This window comes from Talpa occidentalis, unplaced genomic scaffold (genome assembly GCF_014898055.3).
Source record: "Talpa occidentalis isolate TD23 unplaced genomic scaffold, MPIMG_talOcc4v2.1 talOcc4.2, whole genome shotgun sequence".
In the NCBI taxonomy this organism is placed as follows: domain Eukaryota; kingdom Metazoa; phylum Chordata; class Mammalia; order Eulipotyphla; family Talpidae; genus Talpa; species Talpa occidentalis.
This window is the reverse complement of record NW_023602073.1, coordinates 24,811,608-24,835,442: the sequence shown is the minus strand read 5'-3', so window position 1 is coordinate 24,835,442 and position 23,835 is coordinate 24,811,608. Positions and strand designations below refer to the sequence as shown.

At 38.2% G+C, this 23,835-nt stretch overlaps 1 protein-coding gene across 6 annotated transcripts in view; it reads right to left on the bottom strand.

Annotated features, from left to right (window-relative positions):
* The window catches only part of TBC1D7 (TBC1 domain family member 7), a 31,863-nt gene that overhangs the window by 6,187 nt on the left and 1,841 nt on the right, over nucleotides 1–23,835 (bottom strand). For 3 of the 6 annotated variants that reach the window (XM_037519204.2, XM_054698437.1, XM_037519205.2), the window contains exons 3-7: nucleotides 23,084–23,164; nucleotides 18,872–19,059; nucleotides 12,661–12,798; nucleotides 8,696–8,719; nucleotides 4,055–4,200 (exon numbers count right to left, since the gene is read on the bottom strand). In XM_037519204.2, the coding sequence (XP_037375101.1) occupies nucleotides 4,055–4,200; nucleotides 8,696–8,719; nucleotides 12,661–12,798; nucleotides 18,872–19,059; nucleotides 23,084–23,164 (577 nt within the window). The remainder of the gene's footprint in view (nucleotides 1–4,054; nucleotides 4,201–8,695; nucleotides 8,720–12,660; nucleotides 12,799–18,871; nucleotides 19,060–23,083; nucleotides 23,165–23,835) is intronic. The other 3 variants (XM_037519206.2, XM_037519207.2, XM_037519208.2) reach the window with 3 other exon arrangements.

Sequence of the window (23,835 nt, the reverse complement as noted above, 5' to 3'; positions counted from 1 at the left end):
CTCTGGCCTGTATCCCAGTTCTTATATGCATAAATAAATAAATCTTTAAAAAAAATAATTACATAACTGGGAGTAAACTTAGCAAAGGAGGTGAAGGACCTATACAGTGAAAACTCTAAGACAGTGAAACAGAAAAGACCAAAAAATGGAAAGCTATTCCCTGCCCATGAATGGGAAAAAGTAACATTATAAAAATGGACATCTTACACAAAGCAATACATAGGTTTAAGCATTCCCTATCAAGGCTCCAAAGCATTCTTCAAAGAAACAAAATGAGCATTATTGAAATTCACATGTAAACACAAAATTAGCCAAAGTAATCCTGAACAACCAAAACAATCCTGACAAAAAGAGAAAGTGATGATGTGCAAAAAAATATGTAAAATAAAAAATAATAAAATGGCAGAAGTATAATATATTGTAATAAGGGAAAAAAAGAGTGATATTATCACACTTCAACACTATACCACAAAGCCAAAGTAATCAAAACAGTACAGTACTAAACCAAAACCGACACAAAAACCAACAAAATAGAGCGCCCAGAATAAATCCACACATCTATGGACAATAAATTTGCAACAAAGGAGTCAAAAGTATATGATGGAGAAAGGAGAGTCTCTTCCACAAATGGTGTTGGAAAAACTAGACAGCAACATGCAAAAGAATGAAACTAGATCACCATCTCACAAAATGGATAAACACAAAATGTATTAAATATATGAATGCATGAAATATGTGAAATTCATGGAAGAAAACACTGGCATAACACTCCATAACTGGCTTCAGTAATTTCTTGTGGAATAATTTCTAACAGGAAGAGAAACAATAGTGAATATAAAAATGGGACTACAACAAACAAAAATGCTCTTGCACAGTGAAAGAAACTACCAGTAAAACAAAGACACCTTACTAAATGGGAGAAAAGTATTTACATAGCATACATCTGACAAAGGGCTGATATCCAATGTAAATAAAGAACTCATTCAACTTAACATAAAGAAAACAAATAGTCCAATCAAAAGATGGACAGAAAAGCTAAATAGACCCTTCTCCAAATAAGACATGCAGATGGTCAACACGCACATGAAAAAATGCTCATAATCACTTATTATTAAGGAATGATATGAGAATGGCCCATATCATAAGGACCAAAAACAAGTGTTGGCAAGGATACAGGGAAAAAGGAAGTCTTGCACGCGCTCAGTAAGAATGTAGACTGGCCCAGCCTCTATGAAAAACAGTATTGGGGTGGGGGGCCTCCCCTCGTGGCGCAGCGGTTGAGCGCTGGGCTGCAAAGCTGCCCCCAGCCTCTGCTGCGCTGGTTCGATCCCCAGCCACCAGCGAGGGTCCCACATGGCGCGCAGACCTCTCCTGCTGCCCGCTGCTCCCCTCAGCAGTGTATTTCGTCAGTCTGCCTGTTCTGTTCCCCACTCTGGCTCTGGTGAATCCTCTCACCCTCCCGCACTTCTGACTGTACCCAGTGCTTGTATAAATAAATAAATAAATCTTGAAAAAAAGAAACATATTAATAATCTATAAAAAAAAAAAACAGTATGGGGGTTTCTCAAAATATTAAAAATAGATGTACCATATAATCCAGCAATTCTACTCCTAGGTATCTACATGAAGAATGCAAAAACATGAATTTGAAGGGATATATGTAGTCCTGTGTTCACTTGACTATTATGGAAACAACCTAAGTGTCCAAAGACAGAGGAGCAGATTAGGAAAATGTGATATGTGTGTGTATGCATATATACATACATCATACACACAATGTATACACAGTGGAATACCACACAGCTGTAAAAAAGATGACCTCTTGCAATTTGCAACAACATAAATGGAACTGTAGTGGGTAACACTACAGTGAAATAAGTTGGAAAGAGAAACAAAATACCAGACGGTTCCACCTATATGTGGAATACAGAGAAGCAAAAAGCAAAACAAAGTATCAGACAAAACCAAACCAGTAACTGGGCCTCCCTGGTGGTGCAAGGGGTTAAGATGCAACCTATGAAGCTATCCACAGCCATTGCAGCATGAGTTCGATCCCCAACCAGGGAGATACCCACATGGCACAGCAGACCTCTCCTAATTCGCCTGCTGCTCCCCTCAGCAGTGTACTTCAGTCAATTCACCTGTTCTGTTCCCCACTCTGTCTCTGGTGACTCCTCTCACCCCCCACACCTCTGGCCTGTACCCCAGTTCTTATATGCATAAATAAATCTTGAAAAAAAAAACAGTAACAAACCATAAAAATCTGACTATGAAACTATCAGGGCTACAAGGATGGAAGGAGGGGAAGAAAAAAGAGGGAGAAGGGGGCACAGTACACTATGGTAGAGGAATGTGGGTGCCTTTGTGTAGGTGTGGTATGGTGACAAGAATCTGAGTAGGTGTGAGCCTATGCCTTTGAATTACATAGAGTTATAAACCAATGTTATCTCAATTATAAAAATAATCTTCCAACTATAAAAATAAAAATGAATAAGCTCTAAAAACCTAATGTACACCATGTATCTAAAATTAGTAAAACTTAAGTTGTCTAACATATATGCAATTTTTTTTTAAAGATTTATTTATTTATTTATACAAGCACTGGGTACAGTCAGAAGCACAGGAGGGTGAGAGAATTCACCAGAGCCAGAGCAGGGAGCAGAGCAGGCAGAAGGACCGAAGTACACTGCTGAGGGGAGCAGCGGGAGGCAGGAGAGGTCTGCGCACCATGTGGGACCCTCCTCTGGTGGCCGGGGAGCAGCCGGGGATTTGAACCGGCGCTGCAGAGGCCGCGGGCAGCTTCACAACCCAGCACTCAACCGCTGTGCCACCGGGGCGGCCCAATATATAGGCAATTTTTAATTTCTCAAAATTAAATAAAATTTTTAAAAGGTCATCTCTGCTAGATACCCACCAAAATGCCCATCCCTACTTACTATTTTATACCTGACATTTTGGGGAATAAAAGGAAAGTTCTAAACCAAAGTTTAGATTTTACTAATATTTTATAATGCTAATGTAATCATCATATACTAAGGAACAACAAAAAAATACATGAAATGATATTTACTCACTTTCAAATTTCTTAAACTCTTCCAAGAATTTAAGAGAGCTAGTTCCTTATTTGTAATCATTCTAAAATAATTATTCTGATAATTCCTATAACTCTTTAAGTTAGTATTACGCTCTATGTACTTAGTATGATTTCATGTAATGTTTGTTGTCTGTCCTTCTCAACTGCATCTTCAAGTCTTAGGGGGAAGGGTTAGGATTCGAAAATACTCACCACACTGTCTGAAATTAATGAAAAGGCTGAGTTTGAGTTTTCAATCTTTAAGGCCTTCATAAACTTTAAAGATGTTATTATGACAACTAAGAAATAAGATTTTTTTTTTTTGGGGGGGGGGCCTCCCTGGTGGCACAAGGGGTTAAGCACTGCACTATGAAGCAATCCTCTGCAGCATGAGTTCGATCCCTGGCCAGCCAGGGAGCAAGCCACATGGTGCAGCAGACCTCTCCTGACTCGCCCACTGCTCCTCCCAGCAGTGTATTTCAGTCAGTCTGCCTGTTATGTTCCCCACTCTGGTGAATTCTCTCACACACCCCCTCCCCACATCTCTGGCCTGTACCCCAGCTCTTGTATGCATAAATAAATAAATCTTTAAAAAAAAAAAAGAAAAAGAAATAAGATTTTTTTTCTAGATTAAGATCTATTATATTTCTAGAAAATAAAAGCCCATGTCTATACAGCTCTTGGAGATCATTTCAGATTTGAATACTGAGCAACAGTTAATATACTGATGGCTTTCAAATTGGTGTAACTGTACATTCAGTATTTCCAGTATTAATATAACTTAACATCAAATTAATATTTATAATATTTTTGTTTCTATAGTGGCAGAATCATGTGTTATGTTAGCTACTAAAATAAGTTAGTTTCTAGCCACTGTATATTGTCCTAAAGCAAAATGATATTCTAGAAGATGGTCCCATGATAAACCAGGATTCTTCTCCAACTCCAAGCCTTCAGTATGTCTTTGAAAGAAATACTTGCCTTTGTAAACTGGATTCAGGCAAGCATCCAGCAAAGCACCTCTTAAACCAGAGATCATAGGGAAGCTTGGACAGTGCAGAACACGTCTTCAGATGACTCAGCAATCTGCTATCTTCCAAATTCAAGTATTGTTCAAACACCTTTGGCTGTTGGTTAAACAGGAAGAGAGATTACTCATTTCCTGTGACATAACATTACCTGACCTTACAGCCTATGATGAAAAAAAAAAAAAAAGTACATGCTGAATGCAAAGAAATATTAAAGAACAAAACCTGAGAATCATTCAAGTCACTGCTGGCACAGCAATTTCCCAGGTCAGCACTAAGCAGAACAACCAAAAGCCTGAAGCAAAACTGTTGTTCTAGGATGCCAAGACCCATGCTATTCCTGGCTGCTTTAGATAGAGCAGGAACAAAGGGTAAGACCAAAGAAACAGTAGGACTAAAGTGGAGGAAGGAAGCTAGGAAGAATAAGACAAACAGTTGGATTAAAGGAACCAAAAGACACTGACCAAGCAAATGCTGATCACATTGAGTCAACTGTGCACCATGCCAGGGAGCTTCACATGAGAGGGATGTCCATAGGAGGAGCTCCATCATCCCCAAAATGTACAGAAGGAAAAAAGTACCTGGATTCCATCTGTACAGAAGATGAGGCAGCAGTCAACTGGGAAAGTTAACACTGCCAGTTCCACGGACCATGCCAAATATACCACACAGAGGATGCACTGGCTAAGGTGAGCTCCAAGGCTCAAGCCCTAAAGTCTATATTCCCTATCCAGAAGAGACAACCAGATCCCATGTCACCTAAAAAATTCAAATTTTTATTTGACTAAATATCTGCACCTCTGTGTTTTTGTCAATGAGCTAATTCATAATCCTTACAATGTCCACTATGATCAATACTACGCTACATGCAGGGAATAAAGTGAAAGATAAAGTCCCCAACTTCAAGGAACTTACAGTCTATCTGAGACAAAGCAGTAAAGAGGTAATTATAATAAACTATAATAAAGTGATGATGGGGACAGCCATCAGATGCTGGGGATATCCAGGTGGGAATCCTTACCCAGGTTTAGAAGTCAGAAACATTTCCCAGAAGAGGTGGAATTTCTGAGCAGGCACCCAAAGAACCGACAGGAGTTAGCCAAGCAAAAAGGGGTCCACATATTAATATCTGGTTCAGTTTTACCCCCTCTCAGGGGATCATGAATATCTTTCTGTCTATTCAACTTTCCTATAACACATAACAATTCCTAGAGTTTCCTAAGAACTGTACACACCACAATCCAAATCAGGAACTTTTCTTCGAAGTACAAGTTGCCAAAGAGTTCCTACCCTGGCCTTTCACCTCTAAAACCTTATTCTAGAATTTTGGTTGATTGCATCAATGGAAAATTTTTTCACAAAGTGACATGGATGAAAATATACCTTCACACATTAATGTATTATGTATTATACATTAATATATTATGTCTGACAACAAAGAAATTTTCACCCAAAATTCAGTACAAATAACAAGATTCAAATGAATGAAAATTTTAATTTATTGTTCTTTTCCTTTTTCAGACTCAGTGAGGGCAATGACTGAATTTATTTTGTTCACTGCTAGTTATCCATCACCTGGAACATTCCCTGACATAGTAAATACTCAATATATAACTGCTGAGTGGCTAAATGAGTAGTGAATAATTAAATGAAACTTTTAAATACATTAATCAGCACCTTGATAGTCATTTAACATACACCTTTCTTGCCAGTCTTAATATTTTCTATTTTCCTTTCTTTATAATATGCTTAACATAAGATCTTTAAAATACAGAAAAAAATAACATAAATATCACTTATAATCACACTACCCAAAGACAACTAATGATAACATTTAGGTTGTATAGAAGCCATTTATCTTTCTATATACATTTCACACAAACTTTTCTTTTATTAGTTGAACACTAATATATACTGAATATACAACTTAGTATTCTGCTCTTTGCCATCAACATTTTCTGGGTATTTTCCCAAGTTAATGAACAACCTTAAAGAGGAAATATCCCTAAATAGAAAGATCTTCTACAAGTAGAGAAGAAAATAAAAAGACCTTCTACAAGTAGAGAAAAGCCCAAAATTCTACAGAAAAAAAAAATGCAAGTAGTTCTTTTCCATATGAAAAGATATTTAACATCACTTATAACAGAAGAAATGCTACAAGCCTGGAAACAACCCAAATGCCCAAAAATAGATGACTGGATCAAGAAGATGTGGTATATATACACAATAGAATATTATTCAGCAATCAAAAAAAAAAGAAAAACTCATGCCATTTGCAGCAATGTGGATGGAGCTAGAAGGAATTATGCTCAGAGAAATAAGTCAGAAGGAAAAAGAAAAATATCGGATGGTTTCACTTATAGCAGGAATATTGGGGACCCAAATAAGACATCAGTGTAAAAAAGTAGTAACAATACAAAATACAACACAAAAACAAATTATAAACCAAAGACATCCTGCAGGGGAGGAAGAGAGAGAATGATCAGAGGGAGGGAGGGTTGAGCACAGGGGACTGTGGTGATGGTGCATGGGTCACTGGTGAAGGAAATTCTATGGAGGCTACACCTGAGTGTTGGGGGGAAGCAAATATTGTTTAAAAATGAACAATGATGTAAAAAATAAAAAAAAAAAGAAATGCAATATAAAACAACAATGGGTTGTGATTTCTCACCCATTAGACTTGGAAGAATGACATACCATGTTGGCAAGGCTGCATGTAGGGAAACAGGATCTCATGTACTGGATGTGAGGATGCAAAAGAGTATGAGTTCTACGAAGGGAAATTTGTAAATATCTTGCAAAATAACATACCCTTTGTTTTTTGTTTGTTTTTTTTTTTTAAAGATTTATTTATTTATTTATACAAGCACTGGGTACAGTCAGAAGCACAGGAGGGTGAGAGAATTCACCAGAGCCAGAGTGGGGAACAGAGCAGGCAGACTGACAAAGAAATACACTGCTGAGGGGAGCAGCTGTCGCAGCAGGAGAGGTCTGTTGCGCCATGTGGGACCCTCGTCGGCAGCCGGGGATCAAACCAGTACTGCAGAGGCTGCAGGCAGCTTCACAGCCCAGCACTCAACCGCTGAGCCACCAGGGGAGGCCCTGCATTTACCCTTTGATCCTTAAATTCATTCTAGGGAATCTTTCCCAAAAATATACTGACAAACATATAAAAAGATGGATGCACAAAGCAATTTCCTTGAAACACTGAGTATATCAGCAAAGACTGGACTATTCCAAATGGCCAATAGAAAAAGGAACAAGGAATGTCTTTATATGGCATGTTCTCCAACACAATTGAGATAAAGAGAGCAGCATGGAGAAAATTATGTATCATATGCTACTACAAAATCTAAGGAAGACAACGAATACAAAAACATGACTTTTTTTTAGTGGAAGGAGATAACATTTATATTGCCTGAAATTTTTAGTATACAACAAATGATAGAAATGTTAGGTGTGATTATTGTAACTATGGTTTACTGCAAAACATATGTTATTTCCAATATTTCTAAGCTTACCTCATCAGGAGAAAGCAAAATCCGATGAAAAGGAGACCTAACCACTGAGAAGATTTTATATTAAACTTAGGAAGAGGCTGCTAGTAGTATTTATCTATAAACAACCAAAAACCCTTTCTTTAGGAAAACTTTTAAAAACCATAGTAGTAGCAATGAAAGAAAGCTGACTTGCTTTAGTGAGTAAGTACAATTAAGTCTGAGATGGCTTAAGGATAAAATGCTCAAAAGAGATTAACAACATATGTAGTCCATGTCATACCACTGGTTGGCCTCTAATCTCTTTAGCAATGAGGACTCACCAAAGAATAGAATTTCCAAAAGTTTGTAAGAGAAGATGTGATATAATCCTATAAATCAGACTACAACATAGTAAACACACCATCTCCAGATACATTCTATTTTCTTTACACACCCATTGTCGCCCATGACATACACACCTCCCTGTGACTGTAACACAATCTATCCTTTGTGATAATAAATGTATTTGGTAAATGCAGAAAAATTTAAAAAGCTGAAAAGATCATAAAAACAACAAGAAGTTAGGAAGGAGAGACTCTTATAAAACAGTAAGAGACAGTTTAATTTAAGAGAAAAGTTGAAGTAAATCATTTGTCTAAATCAACCAACACAAAGGAAATCTAACTTAGAGATTCTGAAGAATTAAAAAATAATTCTTCACTACTTACAATTATGTGGTAGGCACTACTAACAGGCATATCAAACCCCTTTCTAGAAAATGAAATTAATGCTTACAGACTATATGTCCATTAAGTACCTTGCTGATTCTAATAGCCATTTCTAAAAATAAAGTCCAATGCACTTTTGAAAAGAACAATAAAAGGGACCTTTCCCTACCAGCTACTGAAATAGTCAGGAAATTATTTTAGATAAGTCATGTAGCATTGGCCCAAGAATAGACAGAAAAAATAGGAATCCAAATAGAGATACAAATATATATGAAAATCTAATACATGATAGTGATATTTCAAATCAGTGGCAAAAAACGATAAAATGACCAGTAATGTAGGTGGTAGTTCTACTGCTACATATGTAACCTTGGGACCTTACTTAACTGTTCTGTGCTTCAGTTTCCTCATCTGTGAAAACAGAAAATATGTTTAAGTCATGTGATTCATTAATAAAACAAATTTGTCACTGCCTGGCATGAAATATTGTTCTCAATATTGTTGACCAAAGGTAAACAGGAGGAGGAGCAGTAATGTGCTGGCTGAAGTCTTGTTGGTAACCTTACAAAGCATGAGTTAAATCTGTGTCAGATGCCAATCACAAAGACAAATAAAGAACTCAATTTTAAAATGTTTTAAAAATTTAGAAGACAGGGCCTCTCCTGGTGGCGTAGGCGGTTGAGCGCAGTGCTGTGAAGCTGTCCACCGCCTCTGCAGCACTGGTTCAATCCCGGCCAGCCAGCAAGGGTCTCACAAGGCACGGCAGACTTCTCCTATCTCGCCCGCTGCTCCCCACAGCAGTGTATTTCATCAGTCTGCCTTTTCTGTTCCCCGTTCTATCTCTGGTGTATCCTCTCACCCTCCCATGCATCTGGCCTGTACCCCAGTTCTTGTATAAATAAATAAATAAATCTTTTTTAAATAAATAAATAAATATTTAGAAAACAGTTCCTTGAAAACATGTGTTTTTTTTTAAATCTTGGAGTTACAGAGCCTCCCTGGTGGCGAAGCGGTTGAGTGCTGGGTTGCAAAGCTGCCTGCAGCTTCTGCAGTGCTGGTTCGATCCCCGGCTGCTCCCCGGCCACCAAAGGAGGGTCACACATGGCGCGCAGACCTCTACTGCCGCCTGCTGCTCCCCTCAGCAGTGTACTTCGGTCCTTCTGCCTGCTCTGCTCCCCACTCTGGCTCTGGTGAATTCTCTCACCCTCCCGCGCTTCTGACTGTACCCAGTACTTGTATAAATAAATAAATAAATCTTTTAAAAAAAAATAATATCTTGGCGTTAGAAAGAGCTTTCTAAACAAAGTATGGGAAAAAGCAAAAGAAAAATATCAACAAATCCAATTGCATCAAAACTTAAAATCTTTACAGGGAGAAAACATTTTAAAACATACAGGGAGAAAATATTTTCAACATATGTAACAGATGAAGGATAAGTAATGTATATTGATAACTCTTAAAAATATAAGAGGAGCAAACAAAATAATAGAAAGATGGACAAACAAATCATCAATAAATATGCAAAGTTGCTCAACTTCACTGGAAAGTGAGGATATGTAAACTAAAATGAAAAACCATTCTTACTATCAGATGAACAAAAATGTGAGTGACCGATACAATCAAGTATTGACAATGGGGTGAAAAACAGAAATTCTCATCATCTATGGGGTGAAGTATAAAATGGGTATGCTTAGGTAAGCAAAAATTGTTGTTAAAAAATTTAAATCTTGGGCCTCCCCAGTGGCGCAGTGGGTTGAGCACAGCACTGTGAAGTTGTCTGCAGCCTCTAGAGCGCGGGTTTGATTCCCGGCCAGCCAGGGAGATTCCCACGTGGCGGCAGACCTCTCCTGCCGCGCCTGCTGCTCCCCTCAGCAGTGCTTTAGGTCTGTCTGCCTGTTCTGTTCCCCACTCTGTCTCTGGTGAATCCTCTCAACCTCCTGCGCCTCTGGCCTGTTCCCCAGCTATTGTATAAAAAATAAATAAATAAATAAATAAATAATCTTTTAAAAAGGAGATAGTTTAAAATAAAAAAAAGTTTAAATCTCTCTCCCCTTCAAACATGCACTCACTTCATAGATACTCATTGTAGAGAAACATCCATTTACACAAAAGAGCATATAATATACAAGGACAAGTTGTCTGTCTGTATGGACCTGTTATATTAAAACTCAGCAAATTCTGAACAGGAACAAGAGAGGTGATTCCAAATGAGTGGAACCACTTAACTGCATTTCAAAATCACCTAAAGCTTTTTAAAATTAGAATTTTGGAGGCTTACTTCCAGAGATTTTGACTTACTTAATCTGGGTAGAGGACAGTCACTGGTAATTTTTTAAATCTCCCAAGTGGTGTTAATAGAAAGTTAGGGCTGAAAACTACTGATTTATCTCTATTGACTTTGAAAGCTCTCCAAAACATTAAGCTAAAAAAATAAATAAATAAAACAAAACTATAGGACAGTAGGAACATTGTGGTAATATTTGTGTTTTTTAAAAAATAATTATGTGTTCATAAACTGCATGTGAAATCATGAAGTATATATGGATATGCCCGTACATGCAAACACCCATAAACATATCCACGTACACACCCACCCATCCATCCTAACACCAGGAAATAGTCCAGAACAACACATACAGCTGATAACAATGTCTACTTCTTAGAAAGTAGGGGTTGGGAGGTATTAGTACAGATCTAGGAGAACACTGTATTCATCTGTATTAATACATTAAGAATATATCTAGGGGGGAAAAAAAAAGAATATCTCTACTGTGTTATCAAAAATATATTAATTTTTAGGGTCTCCCCTGGTGGCGCAGCAGCTGAGCACTGGGCTGCAAAGCTGCCCACAGCCTCTGCAGCACCGGTTGGATCCCAGGCCACCAGCGAGGGTCCCACATGGTGCGCGCAGACCTCTCCTACCGCGCCCGCTGCTCCCCTCAGCAGTGTATTTCGTCAGTCTGCCTGTTCTGTTCCCCACTCTGGCTCTGGTGAATTCTCTCACCCTCCCGCGCTTCTGACTGTACCCAGTGCTTGTATAAATAAATAAATAAATCTTTAAAAATAGAAAAGAAAACTAATTAAATTATAAAATAATTTAGACCTTTTAAGGAAACTTAACATTATATTTACATATGCCATAATGCCATGCTTAAAATTATTTTTATTAAAATCAACTAAGTGCACTAAATTTTTAAATTCTAAAACTAAAGTTTATATATGTACATATAACACTCTTGCAGTATTCTATGAAGCTGGAGGATCCTGCCAACTGTGCTAACTGATATAGTCAGAGCAGTGATCCTCAGGGATCCTCCAGCCTTCACCGGGGCGGTGCATGTGGCCCTGAGCCCTGTAACACACTTACTGCTTTCAACAGAACTTTCAAATGAAAAGACTCAATGATTTAAGGAAAAAAGACAAATTCATTTTATAAATGAGAGAAATTAGGAAAAAACTAAAAAAAAAAGAGAAGGGCAAAAGACCCTGGATGTGCTGACAAAGCAAGTACCATTGGGTTCTCTGTATTCCAAGTCAGAGCATGACAGGCAACAGCTGCCTCCCTCGTATCCAGTCTCATTTCCTTTTTTGGTAACAGAATCCTATTTTGATGGAAGATCACAATGTGTCTGTCTTTTTAAAAAACACACTTCCAGCTTCCCCTGCACTAACAGCTATGCAGAAGGAAAATCTGTTACAATGAGGTTGCTGGACTGGCTTGTCCCTTCCACTATTCCCCTGGCAATGGGACAAAAAGGCAATGCTTGCTTGGAAAGGCATTCTAGACAGACTGAGTTTGCCTGCCTATAACAGGGATGTCATACTTCCACCCCAGTATCCATCTTGTGAGCATTAGAGAAAGAAGCACATCAAAGAATACAGCAGGAAAGAGCCAAGAGAAGCCTGGATCTCTTTCACTAACATGGATTGTGACATCAGCTCTGTACTGCCTTACCTCAGGACTTCTGGTTATGTGAGAGGAAATAATTAAGCTTGTGTTATTTGAGCTGCCCATTAGATCAGTCACACTTGAATCTCATCTAATACAAAGGGATATTCTAGATAAAGCCAGTGGATTCTAGATCAGGATAAGGAGTATTACAAAGAAGAGGTTGGTAACTATGGGCTTGACTTTATTTTATGTATTGTTGATGGCAGCTCTATTTGTCTTTGTAGAGACATCTGGTCCACCAAGCTGGAAAAAGTTACTATCTGACCTTTCACAGAAAGCACTTACAGCTCCTACTACAGAGGGTCCACGCAGAATTATAGCAGAACCAAGAGAATTCGCTGGGCACCTCCACGACTATTGCTCATTCCCACCACCCAGCAGCCAAAAAAGCATCCCTCACCAGTTGGGGTAAAGCTTCCCGGTACTTGTTATTTAATTGGTTCACAAAGCATCGGATGATCCAGTAACAGTCAACACTATCTTCCACCATCTCTTCCATGGCTTTAGCAATGGCAAGAAATACTTCATCTTCTGTCTCCTGAAAGATTAATAATAAATCTCATGAGAGAGGTAGCAGAAGGGAGAAAAACATACTTTTTTTTTAATAAAAATGAAAACTTGGACCCTAAATATTGAAGAAGCTACAATAATAAATCAAAATGGACCAAAAGGCACAAAGTTCACCACAGACGAGAAGACCCTGGGGAGATAAAAATGAGCAACCAGAGAAATCAACTGGAGTGAGTATTGCTTATGAATGCCTAGGCTCCTGGTTGAACACTCTATCACTGAGGCCATGAGAGATTCAGCATGTTATCACAAGCGCGATGTTGAATCTCTCCACCCAAAAGAAAATTTCTTTGACACGGATGTGATAAATGGCACAAATAATACTTGGGAGACATTTGTCAATACAGTAAATTTGCAAAAGTTAAATGACTCCATGAGAACTAATAGTCTTCTTTATTTCAAAGCACTCATAAATACCTTTTGAACCTTGTTCTATCTCCACATACCTAAAATGCTAAAATGTCCTTAAAACCAGAAGAATGGCATTTCTCAACCACGTGTCATTACTCAGAACTTGCAAGCAAACCCTCAAATAAATTTCAAGACATTGTTATAACATCTAAAATCTATTTTATTTTAGGGCCTCCCTGGTGGCGCAGCAGTTGAGTGCCATGTTGCAGAGCTGTCCGCAGCTTCTGCAGTGCCAGTTCAATTCCCTGCCGGCCAAGAAGAACCCCACATGGCTTGGCAGACCTCTCCTACCTCGCCCGCTGCTCCCTTCAGCAGTGTCTTCAGTCTGTCTGCCTGTTCTGCTCCCCGCTCTGGCTCTGGTGAATTCTCTCACCCTCCCGCGCTTCTGATCTGTACCCCAGTTCTTGTATAAAATAAATAAATAAATTTTTAAAATCTATTTTGTTTTAAAACACCATTATCTTACATAAACAGCTTTACACTTTCACTTTCACCTAGAATTTAACAGCTAAAGAATTTTTAAAATGTTAAAAGGAAAGTAAAAAGTATCTTTCTACTTCAGCTAAGTTGCAAGTTAAATCAAAATTGCTATCTTAATAAACAAGTAAAAAGTATTTCATTTTAGGCCTCCTTTCAACTTAATACTTTATAAATTGCCAAGAGTAACAAAGTCAGAATAAAAGAAAACAAATTTCTCTAAGAATGTATAAATGTGGCTGAGGAAGGAAGCAAAGAAGGAGAAAGAGAAAGGAAGCTTACCATCTCACCCCTGCCCCCAACCACTCGAACAGCCAAGAAGCAGACCAACATCCCCAGAAGACTACATTCCTGGGCCTATGCTGAGCACCATCACAGTCTTACAAACAGATAAGACAAAGATGCTAAGTGGGGCTCCGTGACTGGGGTCACACAAGGTGACAGAGGCCAGACCTAACACTTGACAGTAGTTCTGCCACAGCCTGCTGTACTATCTGGGCTTATGCCTGCACAAGCTGAGCTGGAATGGAATGGAAATTTTAATCTATTATTCAGATTTCTTGAACTAAAAGATAATCTAACCTAATTTAATGTATAGTTCAAGAATTTGTTTAGGACAACCAACTTCACTTTGTAGAACTTATTATTTTTTAAAAGATTTATTTATTCATGCATACAAGAACTGGGGTACAGGTCAGAGGTGTGGGGGGTGAGAGGACTCACCAGAGACAGAGTGGGGAACAAAACAGGCAGACTGACTGAAATACACTGCTGAGGGGAGCAGTGCGTAAGTCAGGAGAGGTCTACTGTGCCATGTGGGTCACCTCCCTGGCTGGGGATCGAACTCATGCTGCAGTAGCTGCGGATAGCTTCATGGTGTTGCATCTTAACCCCTTGCACCATCAGGGAGGCTCCAGATAAGTAAAACTTAAAGAAGTGTGTGAAGAGTTATTTTTTGGATTACTCTCTCTTGGTAAATTTTTTGAAGTATATGAGCCTAAGGTCTGTGGGAATCACATGATTAACTTCGAAAGAAAAAATTTGAAGCTCAAACTGCTACACTGAGAGGCTGCAATCTGCAATTAAAAAATAATTTCACAGAACAGCCCAGCTTGCAGGCAAGTCCCGCTTTTGAACAATTCATTGTTTCAATTTAAAAAAGTTAAAATGCCTATAATGAATTACAAATTGTATTAAAATTACCAACTCCTAGGCATCACATTCCCAGGCTTCAAACTATACTACAAAGCCATAATCATCAAAACTGCATGGTATTGGAACAAGAACAGACACACAGACCAATGGAATCGAATACAAAATCCAGAAATAAACCCACAGATTTATGGTCAACTAATCAACAAAGGAGCAAAGAATATGCATTGGAGCAAAGAAAGTTTGTTCAATAAATGGTGCTGGGAAAACGGGTCGCTACATGCAAAAGAATGAAGCTTGACCACTACCTCACACCATACACAAAAATCAACTCAAAATGGATTAAAGAACTAGACATAAGACCTGAAACCATAAAATACATAGAAGGAAATATAGGCGAAACACTATGTGATATGCACATCAATGACATCTTTACAGACATATAACCCAAAGCAGTGATAGTGAAGGCAAAGATAAACAGCTGGGACTACATCAAATTAAAGAGCTTCTGCACAGCAAAAGAGACAATAACAAAAACAAAGAGAAACCCCACCGACTGGGAGAACATTTTTTGCACACAACACTAATGATAAAGGACTGATCACAAAAATCTGCAAAGAGCTGATGAGACTCAACAACAACAAAGAAAATTATCCTGTCAAAAAATGGGCAGAAGAGCTAAAAAGAAACTTCTCTGAAGAGGAAATGCAAATGGCCAACAGGCATATGAAAAGATGTTCAACATCACTTGTAATCAGGAAAATGCAAATCAAAACTACCATGTGATACCATCTTACACCAGTGAGAATGGCACATATTAAAAAAACTAGCAACAACAAATGTTGGCGAGGGTGTGGAGAAAAAGGAACTCTCCTGCACTGTTGCTGGGAGTGCAAACTGGTCCAACCACTATGGAGAGCTGTGTGGAGATTTCTGGACCTACTAAACATAGAGCTTCCATATGATCCAGCAATTCCACTCCTAGGTATTTACCCAAAGCACACAGAAACATCAATTCCAAAGAGCACCTGCATGCCTATGGTTATAGCAGCATTGTTTACAATAGCTAAGCTTTGGAAACAACCCAAATGCCCAAAAATAGATGACTGGATCAAGAAGATGTGGTACATATACACCAGTATTCAAAAAAGATAAACACATGCAATTTGCAGTAACATGGATGGCGCTGGAAGGGATCATGCTGAGCGAAATAAGCCAGAAAGAAAAAGAAAAATACCGGATGGTCTCACTCATAGCAGGAATCCAGAAAACTTAAATAAGGGACCAGGAAAATGAGTAACTATAAGAAAGTGAAAATCACAATCAACAAAAAACTATGAACCAGAGACACTCTATGGGGGGGAGGAGGGGGGGGGAGGGATTGGGGTCAAAATAAGGGGATTGCAATTGTATGGGAAATATAAAAATGAAATTTATTTTAAAAAGAAAAAATAAAATAAAATAAAATAAAATTACCAACTGCTAGAACTATAAGCATCTCTTTGCTTGCCCTCATCCCCTTTCCCTCTTTTCCCTTTATGAACAATAGGTAAAAGGACCAGAGACTGTAAGGCCTGCAGGCCAGGGACAAAGATGTAATTAGCAGTGTTAGTTATATACAGAGGAAGGAACAAAGATGTTAGCATACTGAACATAACGGAAGCTTTTTCATATTTGCAACTGTCAAAGAAGCAAGTTGCAGATATAAAACAGATGAGGCCTGAAAGAACTTGCAATACTGAATTGGAATTGGAGATATAAGTGTGAACTCAGGTCTTTAACACATAAACAGATACATAAAAATATATAAGCATGTGAGTGTATGTCTAAACATACATATATTTCTTAGCTCTGTCTGCTGAGAGGGCCTAGAAGCAATGACACACCAGAAACAATGTACCCTATTCTTGGTTTCTAAATACCACATCCCATTTAAAAAAAAAAAAAATATATATATATACACATATATATATATATGTAATATGTATGTGTGTGTGTATGGCTTATTATAGCCCAGTGTCTAGTCTGGGTAGGAGTCCAAGAAAGAAGGGCTTCCTTTTCCTTTTCTTTTCTCCCCTCCTCAGCCACATTTATACATTCTTAGAGAACTCTGTTTTCTACAATTCTAACTTTTTTTTTTTTTTTTTAAAATAGAGGCATGTTTTTATTTATTTATTTGTTTGTTTGTTTGCTTGTTTATACATGCACTGGGTACAGTCAGAAGCGCGGGAGGGCGAGAGAATTCACCAGAGCCAGAGCGGGGAGCAGAGCAGGCAGAAGGACCGAAGTACACTGCTGAGGGGAGCAGCGGGTGGCAGGAGAGGTCTGCACGCCATGTGGGACCCTCCTCCAGTGGCCGGGGAGCAGCCGGGGATCGAACCGGCGCCGCAGAGGCTGCGGGCAGCCTCGCAACCCAGCGCTCAACCGCTGCGCCACCGGGGAGGCCCTACAATTCTAACTTTGTTACTCTGGCAATTTATAAAGTATTAAGTTGAAAGAAGGCCTAAAATGAAATGTGTTTTACTTATTTATTAAGATAGCAATTAATTCCAAGTCTGGAAATTAGGAAAACAGAAGATGAGCCTGGAATACATTTTTGTGCCAGGAAGTAAGGAAATACTCAAAATGATGGAAAATTATCTAAATGACAGAAATCAACTGGCGAAATGTGGGGCAACTTCAACTTCGAAATAAATAACGGTAGTTATGAATTTTAGGCCATTGCGTAAGAGTAATTCACAAATTCCCACTGATATGAATAAATAAATGTGGGAGAAGGGAAAGTTCTTCTTTATAAAAGAATGCCAACTAGCTAACTAAAGCAGAAGGAAAGAAGCAGTTTGAAAATCACCTTATGGCAATCAGCACAGTAAACTGTTCCAGGTAAAAAGCATCAGTGGATGGATTATCTATAGTTTCAGAGCATCTCCTCACAAAATACTAAACTACAAAGGGAAAAATGGTAATCTTCTGTTGGAAAAACCTGGCCAACACCACCTTAACTAAGGATCAAAATCAGTACCAACAGTAGTATCATACCTCTACCGAATAAATGGCAAAATTACCAGATTTTAACCATGAGCAGACCTCACACAAACCCAAACAGAGAAACTCTGCTGGCCAGTTCTTTTCCAAAATATCAAGCTCATGGAAGACAAAAGAAGACAGGAACTGTTCCAGATTAGAGACAACTAACACATGGCAATAAATGTAATACTGGATCCTAGACCAGAAAATGGACAACAGTGGGACAATCAGCAAAATTTCAATCAGGTCTATCGGTTAATTCATAGTATTGTCTCAATGCAAATTTTCTGGCATTGATAATTACTCTATAGTTATGCAATATGCAATATTTGAGGATGCCAGGTGAACACTACACATAGGGAGCACTGTAACATTTTTGCAATTTTTTCTATGTCTACAATGATATTAGAGGAAGAGTTAAAACATTTCAAAAAATTTAAATAATCAATGAACACTATAACTAGTGTGGAAAGAAGTAAAAGAAAATTTAGTAAGTTATGAACCAACTTTTTTATTGTTTCTCTGTTTACTGGGACAACTGGTCAAATCTGAACGGAGTCTGTAGATAAAAAAAGGTACTACTGTATCTATATCAACTTTTGATTTCTATAATTATAATATGGTTACCTAGAAAAGTGTTCTTACTTTTAGGAAATGCATTGAAGGAATATGAGATAAGGGAATATAGCCTTTGCATCTTATTTTCAAAGTATTTAGGGAAACTATGTGTGTGTGTGTGTGTGTGTGTGTGTGTGTGTGTGTATGTGTGTGTAAGGAAAAATTAAATAAAATGTATTTTAAAAATTAGGAAAATAGGTCAAAATGTACAGGGTCATAAATGTCAGAAAAAGATGTACTACTTTTATTCTATAGACAAAGGGAGTCACTGAATGTTTCCTAGTCAATACTGACACAATCAAGGCTGGGAAAAAGGGACAGTCTAGAGTTAAATGTTAAACAAACGTCTGACTAACCAGTGGAAAGGAGGGACTTCGAGGCAACTTCCCAGATTCCAGCTGATACATGCGGAGATAGACTTCAACCTGAGGTGTGGCATCACTGACAAAGCGAACGATATTCAGGGCATGAAGGACATCAGAGTACTGCTCCTTACGGTACATCATCACCTGGGCATGGGACTCATGATGTGGAGGTAGGATCCCTACGTAAACACCATGAGAAAAAAGCAAAATACTGAGGTAGCAATCTAAAACCCCCTTTATTAAAGAGAATTATGTGAGAAGCGGCCCTTCACAATTAAAGTAGAACTCACACAAATATCTAATTACCATGCAGATTCTCTTTTAGAAATTCTCACATAAGCAATCTTAAATTTAACATTATCGATACTTGAATAGCAAGTGCATCATTAATAACCTCCACCAAACTACCTGTGCCCATATTCATCTGCCTCCCTCCCCCATACCCATCTCCCTCCCCTCTGGTGACCATTACATTCTTTCTTCTGAGTACAAGATTTATTCCCACTATTCTTTGCATATGAATGTTTTTGTGTATTTACATTCCACGGATGAGTGAAACCATGTTATTCTCTGACTTATTTCATTCAACACAATCATCTCAAGGTCCATCCATTTGGTCCCAAATGACATTTCATTTTTTCTTCACAGCTATATAGTACCCCACTATGTATATATTATTTAATTCCTCTTTTTTTAATACTTTATATTCTTTACTTTATATTTTTTAATGAAATACCATTGTTTTACATCCTTGGTAATTTTCTGACAGTATATGATTTCTCCCCTCAGATATAAAGCTCTCCCACCACCAAAGCACCACAGGTGGTTTGGTTGAGGGTACAAAAAAATTCTTTTTAAAAAAGTGTTAAACGTTAAGCTGTTCCTGAAATACAAAGTTAAAATTATATCATTAAAATAATCATTTAACTATATTTTAAAAATCTGATTTAAAAAGTTTGAATAAGTGTGCCACATAAATTCAAGATACCAGCATCAACTATTATGATTTAATTCAACTTAAGTTTGTCAGTCTAGGACATCCACAACTGTTAGAAGCCTATCTCCCGACTTCGCATTTGGCCCTTGCTATGAACTGAATTAGTTCTCCCCAAATATCATATGTGGAAGGCCTAACTCCCAATGTGAATAAGAAGGTAATTAAGGTTAATGTTGTCATAAGTGTGGGACTCTAATACAAAAGGGCTGATGCCCTCAAAAGAAAAGAAGGAGGGCCTCCCCGGTGGCACAGCAGTTGAGCGCTGGGTTGCGTAGCTGCCCGCGGCCTCTGCGGCGCCAGTTCGACCCCCGGCTGCTCCCAGGCCACCAGAGGAGGGTCCCACATGGCGCGCAGACCTCTCCTGCCGCCTGCTGCTCCCCTCAGCAGTGTACTTCAGTCCTTCTGCCTGCTCTGCTCCCTGCTCTGGCTCTGGTGAATTCTCTCACCCTCCCGCGCTTCTGACTGTACCCAGTGCATGTATAAACCAAACAAACAAACAAACTAAATAAAACATGCCTCTATTAAAAAAATAAATAAATAAATAAAAAGAAAAAAGAAAAGAACGAGACCCCAGAGTTCATTCTCTGCCATGTGAGGCCACAGTGAGAAGATAAAGTTGTTGTTTTTAGGCCACCCCATACGGTATTTGCTATGGCAGCCCTTGCTGACAAAACCACCCTCTCATCCTGTCAGAATACCAGCTCACTAAAGACTTCTCTTCTCCAACAATATAATCTGCTCACAAAGTATCCTACCTTTAAGACAACAGAAATCTCTAATCTTCACCTTATATTCTGGTAACATTTGATGCTCATTAACCCATTAAACATGTCTAACCACTAGATTCACATCTTTTCTTACAAATGACATGGAGAAAACATAATGGAAAGAGCATTGGACAGGCCTTCAGCAAGCCTAGATTCTAGTCCCTGATTTGATAACACCAGGACTCACACAAATGTCTTTCTGGGTACTTGTTTCCTCATCTGAGAGAAGCAGGAAATAAGATGGACAAGCATTTTACCAAATATTCTCTACAGAACACAAGTCTCAAAGTTTTTCCTGACAAAAAGGTCAAACAGACTTGGGAAATGGTGACAATGAGTTTTGATGGCTCTAAGTTTTGTGATAAAGAAAAACATTTTATTCCAGCCTCATTAGAGTTAACAAGACTCTATAGCAGTCCAGACTGAAGTGAAAGTTCCTTGGTTTGAATTAACTGGCTAAGTCACTTTCAACAACTGACCTCCCTATGCCTTAAGCTTTTTCATCTGAAAAATGGGAATAAAAATATTCATCCCTACAGCTGCTGTGATGAATAAAAAAATTAATATACATAAAGTGATTACAAGAGTATCAGGCATATACTAAGCTTGTATACATGTTAGCAAGTACATTTGACTATGGGGATCCCTTTTTGGTGCAAAACACCAGAAATCCAGTATTCTAAAGAACATTCTAGGAAACAAAAGTTGGATAAGCTCAAAGACTCCACTAATATGACGCCATGCTAATGCAAGAAACAAACTTGCTTAAATGTTCTTTCTTCGGACATCAATCTTTATTTTTCCTAAGTTATGGGGTTCTATGCCAGGCCTTCAGAAAAACCAAGGGAACACAATCAAGATTCCTTTAAATCTGGACTGGTAGATGAAACAGTTACAGGTCAATCCTCATCACACTATTACAGACAATACACTGCTTCCCATGTTAAACGTCAAACTTGCTTTCTAAGAGCTAATTCTAAAAAGTCTCTTTCTGGTGTTTACCTAAAGTAGTATGAGCTAGCTAGCTTGTCAAGGTTCCCAGGTAATCAACAACCTGTGCTAGGAAGTCAGCCTGTCTCCTATATAACAGAACAGCTCTAATTCTCTACTGTCTATACTGCAAAACAAAGAGATTTACTTGATAAAGGCAGAAATAACAGAAGTAATGAGTACACCAGACAGACCTTGGCACTCAGGAAGGGTCACACTGTACCAATGTACATCTCCCGCTGATTCACTGGCACTATTAATAAGACATGTAGTATTTCCCAGCAGAAATAGAAATATTAACAATATTCCCACCTGAAAGGTCTCCCTGGAGGGCTTTTATTTTGATGGCCACTGTAAACATTAAGATGTAAGAAAAAATGCACAGAGGAAAAACTAAAATAGTTGTTTCCCATCTTTTAGATTGTAACTTCTCAGTAACCTAGAAATAAGAGCATACAAAAACTGCCGAGATGCACAAAGAAAAGTCATTGTGCAGGGCTGCCTAGTGCAGCTGGTATTCCCTTGCTGTCTCTACATTACATAATCACAACTGTACCGTGGCTATTGCAAGTCCTAAAAAAAAAAAAAAAAAAAAAAAAAAAAAAATTTCTGGGAGGAAAACAAAAAAAAAAGAGGTCCACAATTTGTCTTTCCTTCATGGGAGCTCTACAATCCTGAGCTCAAATCCTATTCTGCCACTTACAGGCTATAAAGGCTTCAGCAAGTTAATTAGCCTCTCAGTCGCCATCTGCAAAACCAGGAGAATAACACCTACCTGGCAAGAGCATTCCTGGCTTACTCCGATTTTTTTTAGAAACAAAGAAAAGAAAAGTGGTAATGGTTGAGTTAGGCATCAGCAAGCTCAACAATGATTTAAAAAAAAATCCTCAGCTCCAAAGAGATGCTGCCGGTCACTTGTGGCACCTACTACACTTTTCACAGTAACTGAGTAACAGGTTTTTCCCTTCTTCAGCCACTCACACCTGGAATTCATTCAGTTGTGCTTTGAAGAAGTAAAAAATCTCCAATTTCTTTTTGACTTGTTAGGAATTTATACCTCCATACTTCCAAATCACAGAATCTAACAAAATGAAAGCTAAAATCTAGGAGTCAACTTAACTCAAAGCCTCATTTTACAGATGCAAAATGTGAGGCCCAGAGAGTATTCCTTGAGGTTACTCAGCTGGCAGCAAAACCTAGACTAGTTCTTTCTCCCAGTCCAATGCTCTTCCCACACCTTGTCTCAGCAACACCCATTACTTTCTCTTCTTTTAAAGTGATACTTATTACCACCACTGAAGTCACCTTCTGAAAGGTGCAGTAATTTAGTCTCCTAAAGGTAGACATTACATTCATTAAGGTCCTACACGAATCCATCTTTTCTGACTGATAAGAAGATCCCATCATTCAACATTTTGAAGATAAATCTTCCAACTCCCAGTGTCATACCTAGAAGCACCTTCCATACCAACGCACGGTACATGGACGGGAGAGGGAATCTCTGACTAAAAGTACAGAGTTTCTCAATATCTAGAGGAAGAAAAAAACAGAAACTTTTCATGTTGATCACAAAATTTAAAAATGCATTCATTTTTTTAAATTGAAAGTATAAAAAAAATTTCTTCAAAGGAAGTCTCTGAAAACCGGAAAAGGCAACAAAGGTCAGATTTCTAGTCCAGGTGTTCCACCAACTCACTAACAACTCATATTTTACAGCATAGGAGGTACTTTTGCACATATTATTACATTCCCTATAACATTAGCAGTAGCTATTATTTATAGAGTTTATCTCATTTACTCCGCAATGCAAGCTCCTTGGGCAAGTATTGTTTTAAAGACTCAGACATTAAAACTCAAAGCAGTTACTTCATGAGTGACATAGTCCTCAAATCCCCAGCTTTCCCAGTAACTCACACTCAACCATCCTGGATCCCAAGACACTGCTTTGCAAATGAGAAAAATACAAGACATGCTAAAAATATAGTCTGTCTAATGAGGATCAAAGATCAGGTGGGAAATGTTTTTGAAACTTTAAAAGTATTCTACTAATATAAGCACTATTTTTAACTGTGGTTCTGTTTACTTTACTTTAGTTCGCAACAGTACAGATCTTATTAGTACTGACTTAAAAGACACTAAAATGTCAAAACATAATGCAATCTCAGTATTTCTATAAAACAAAACCATGGCAAGAGCTGTTG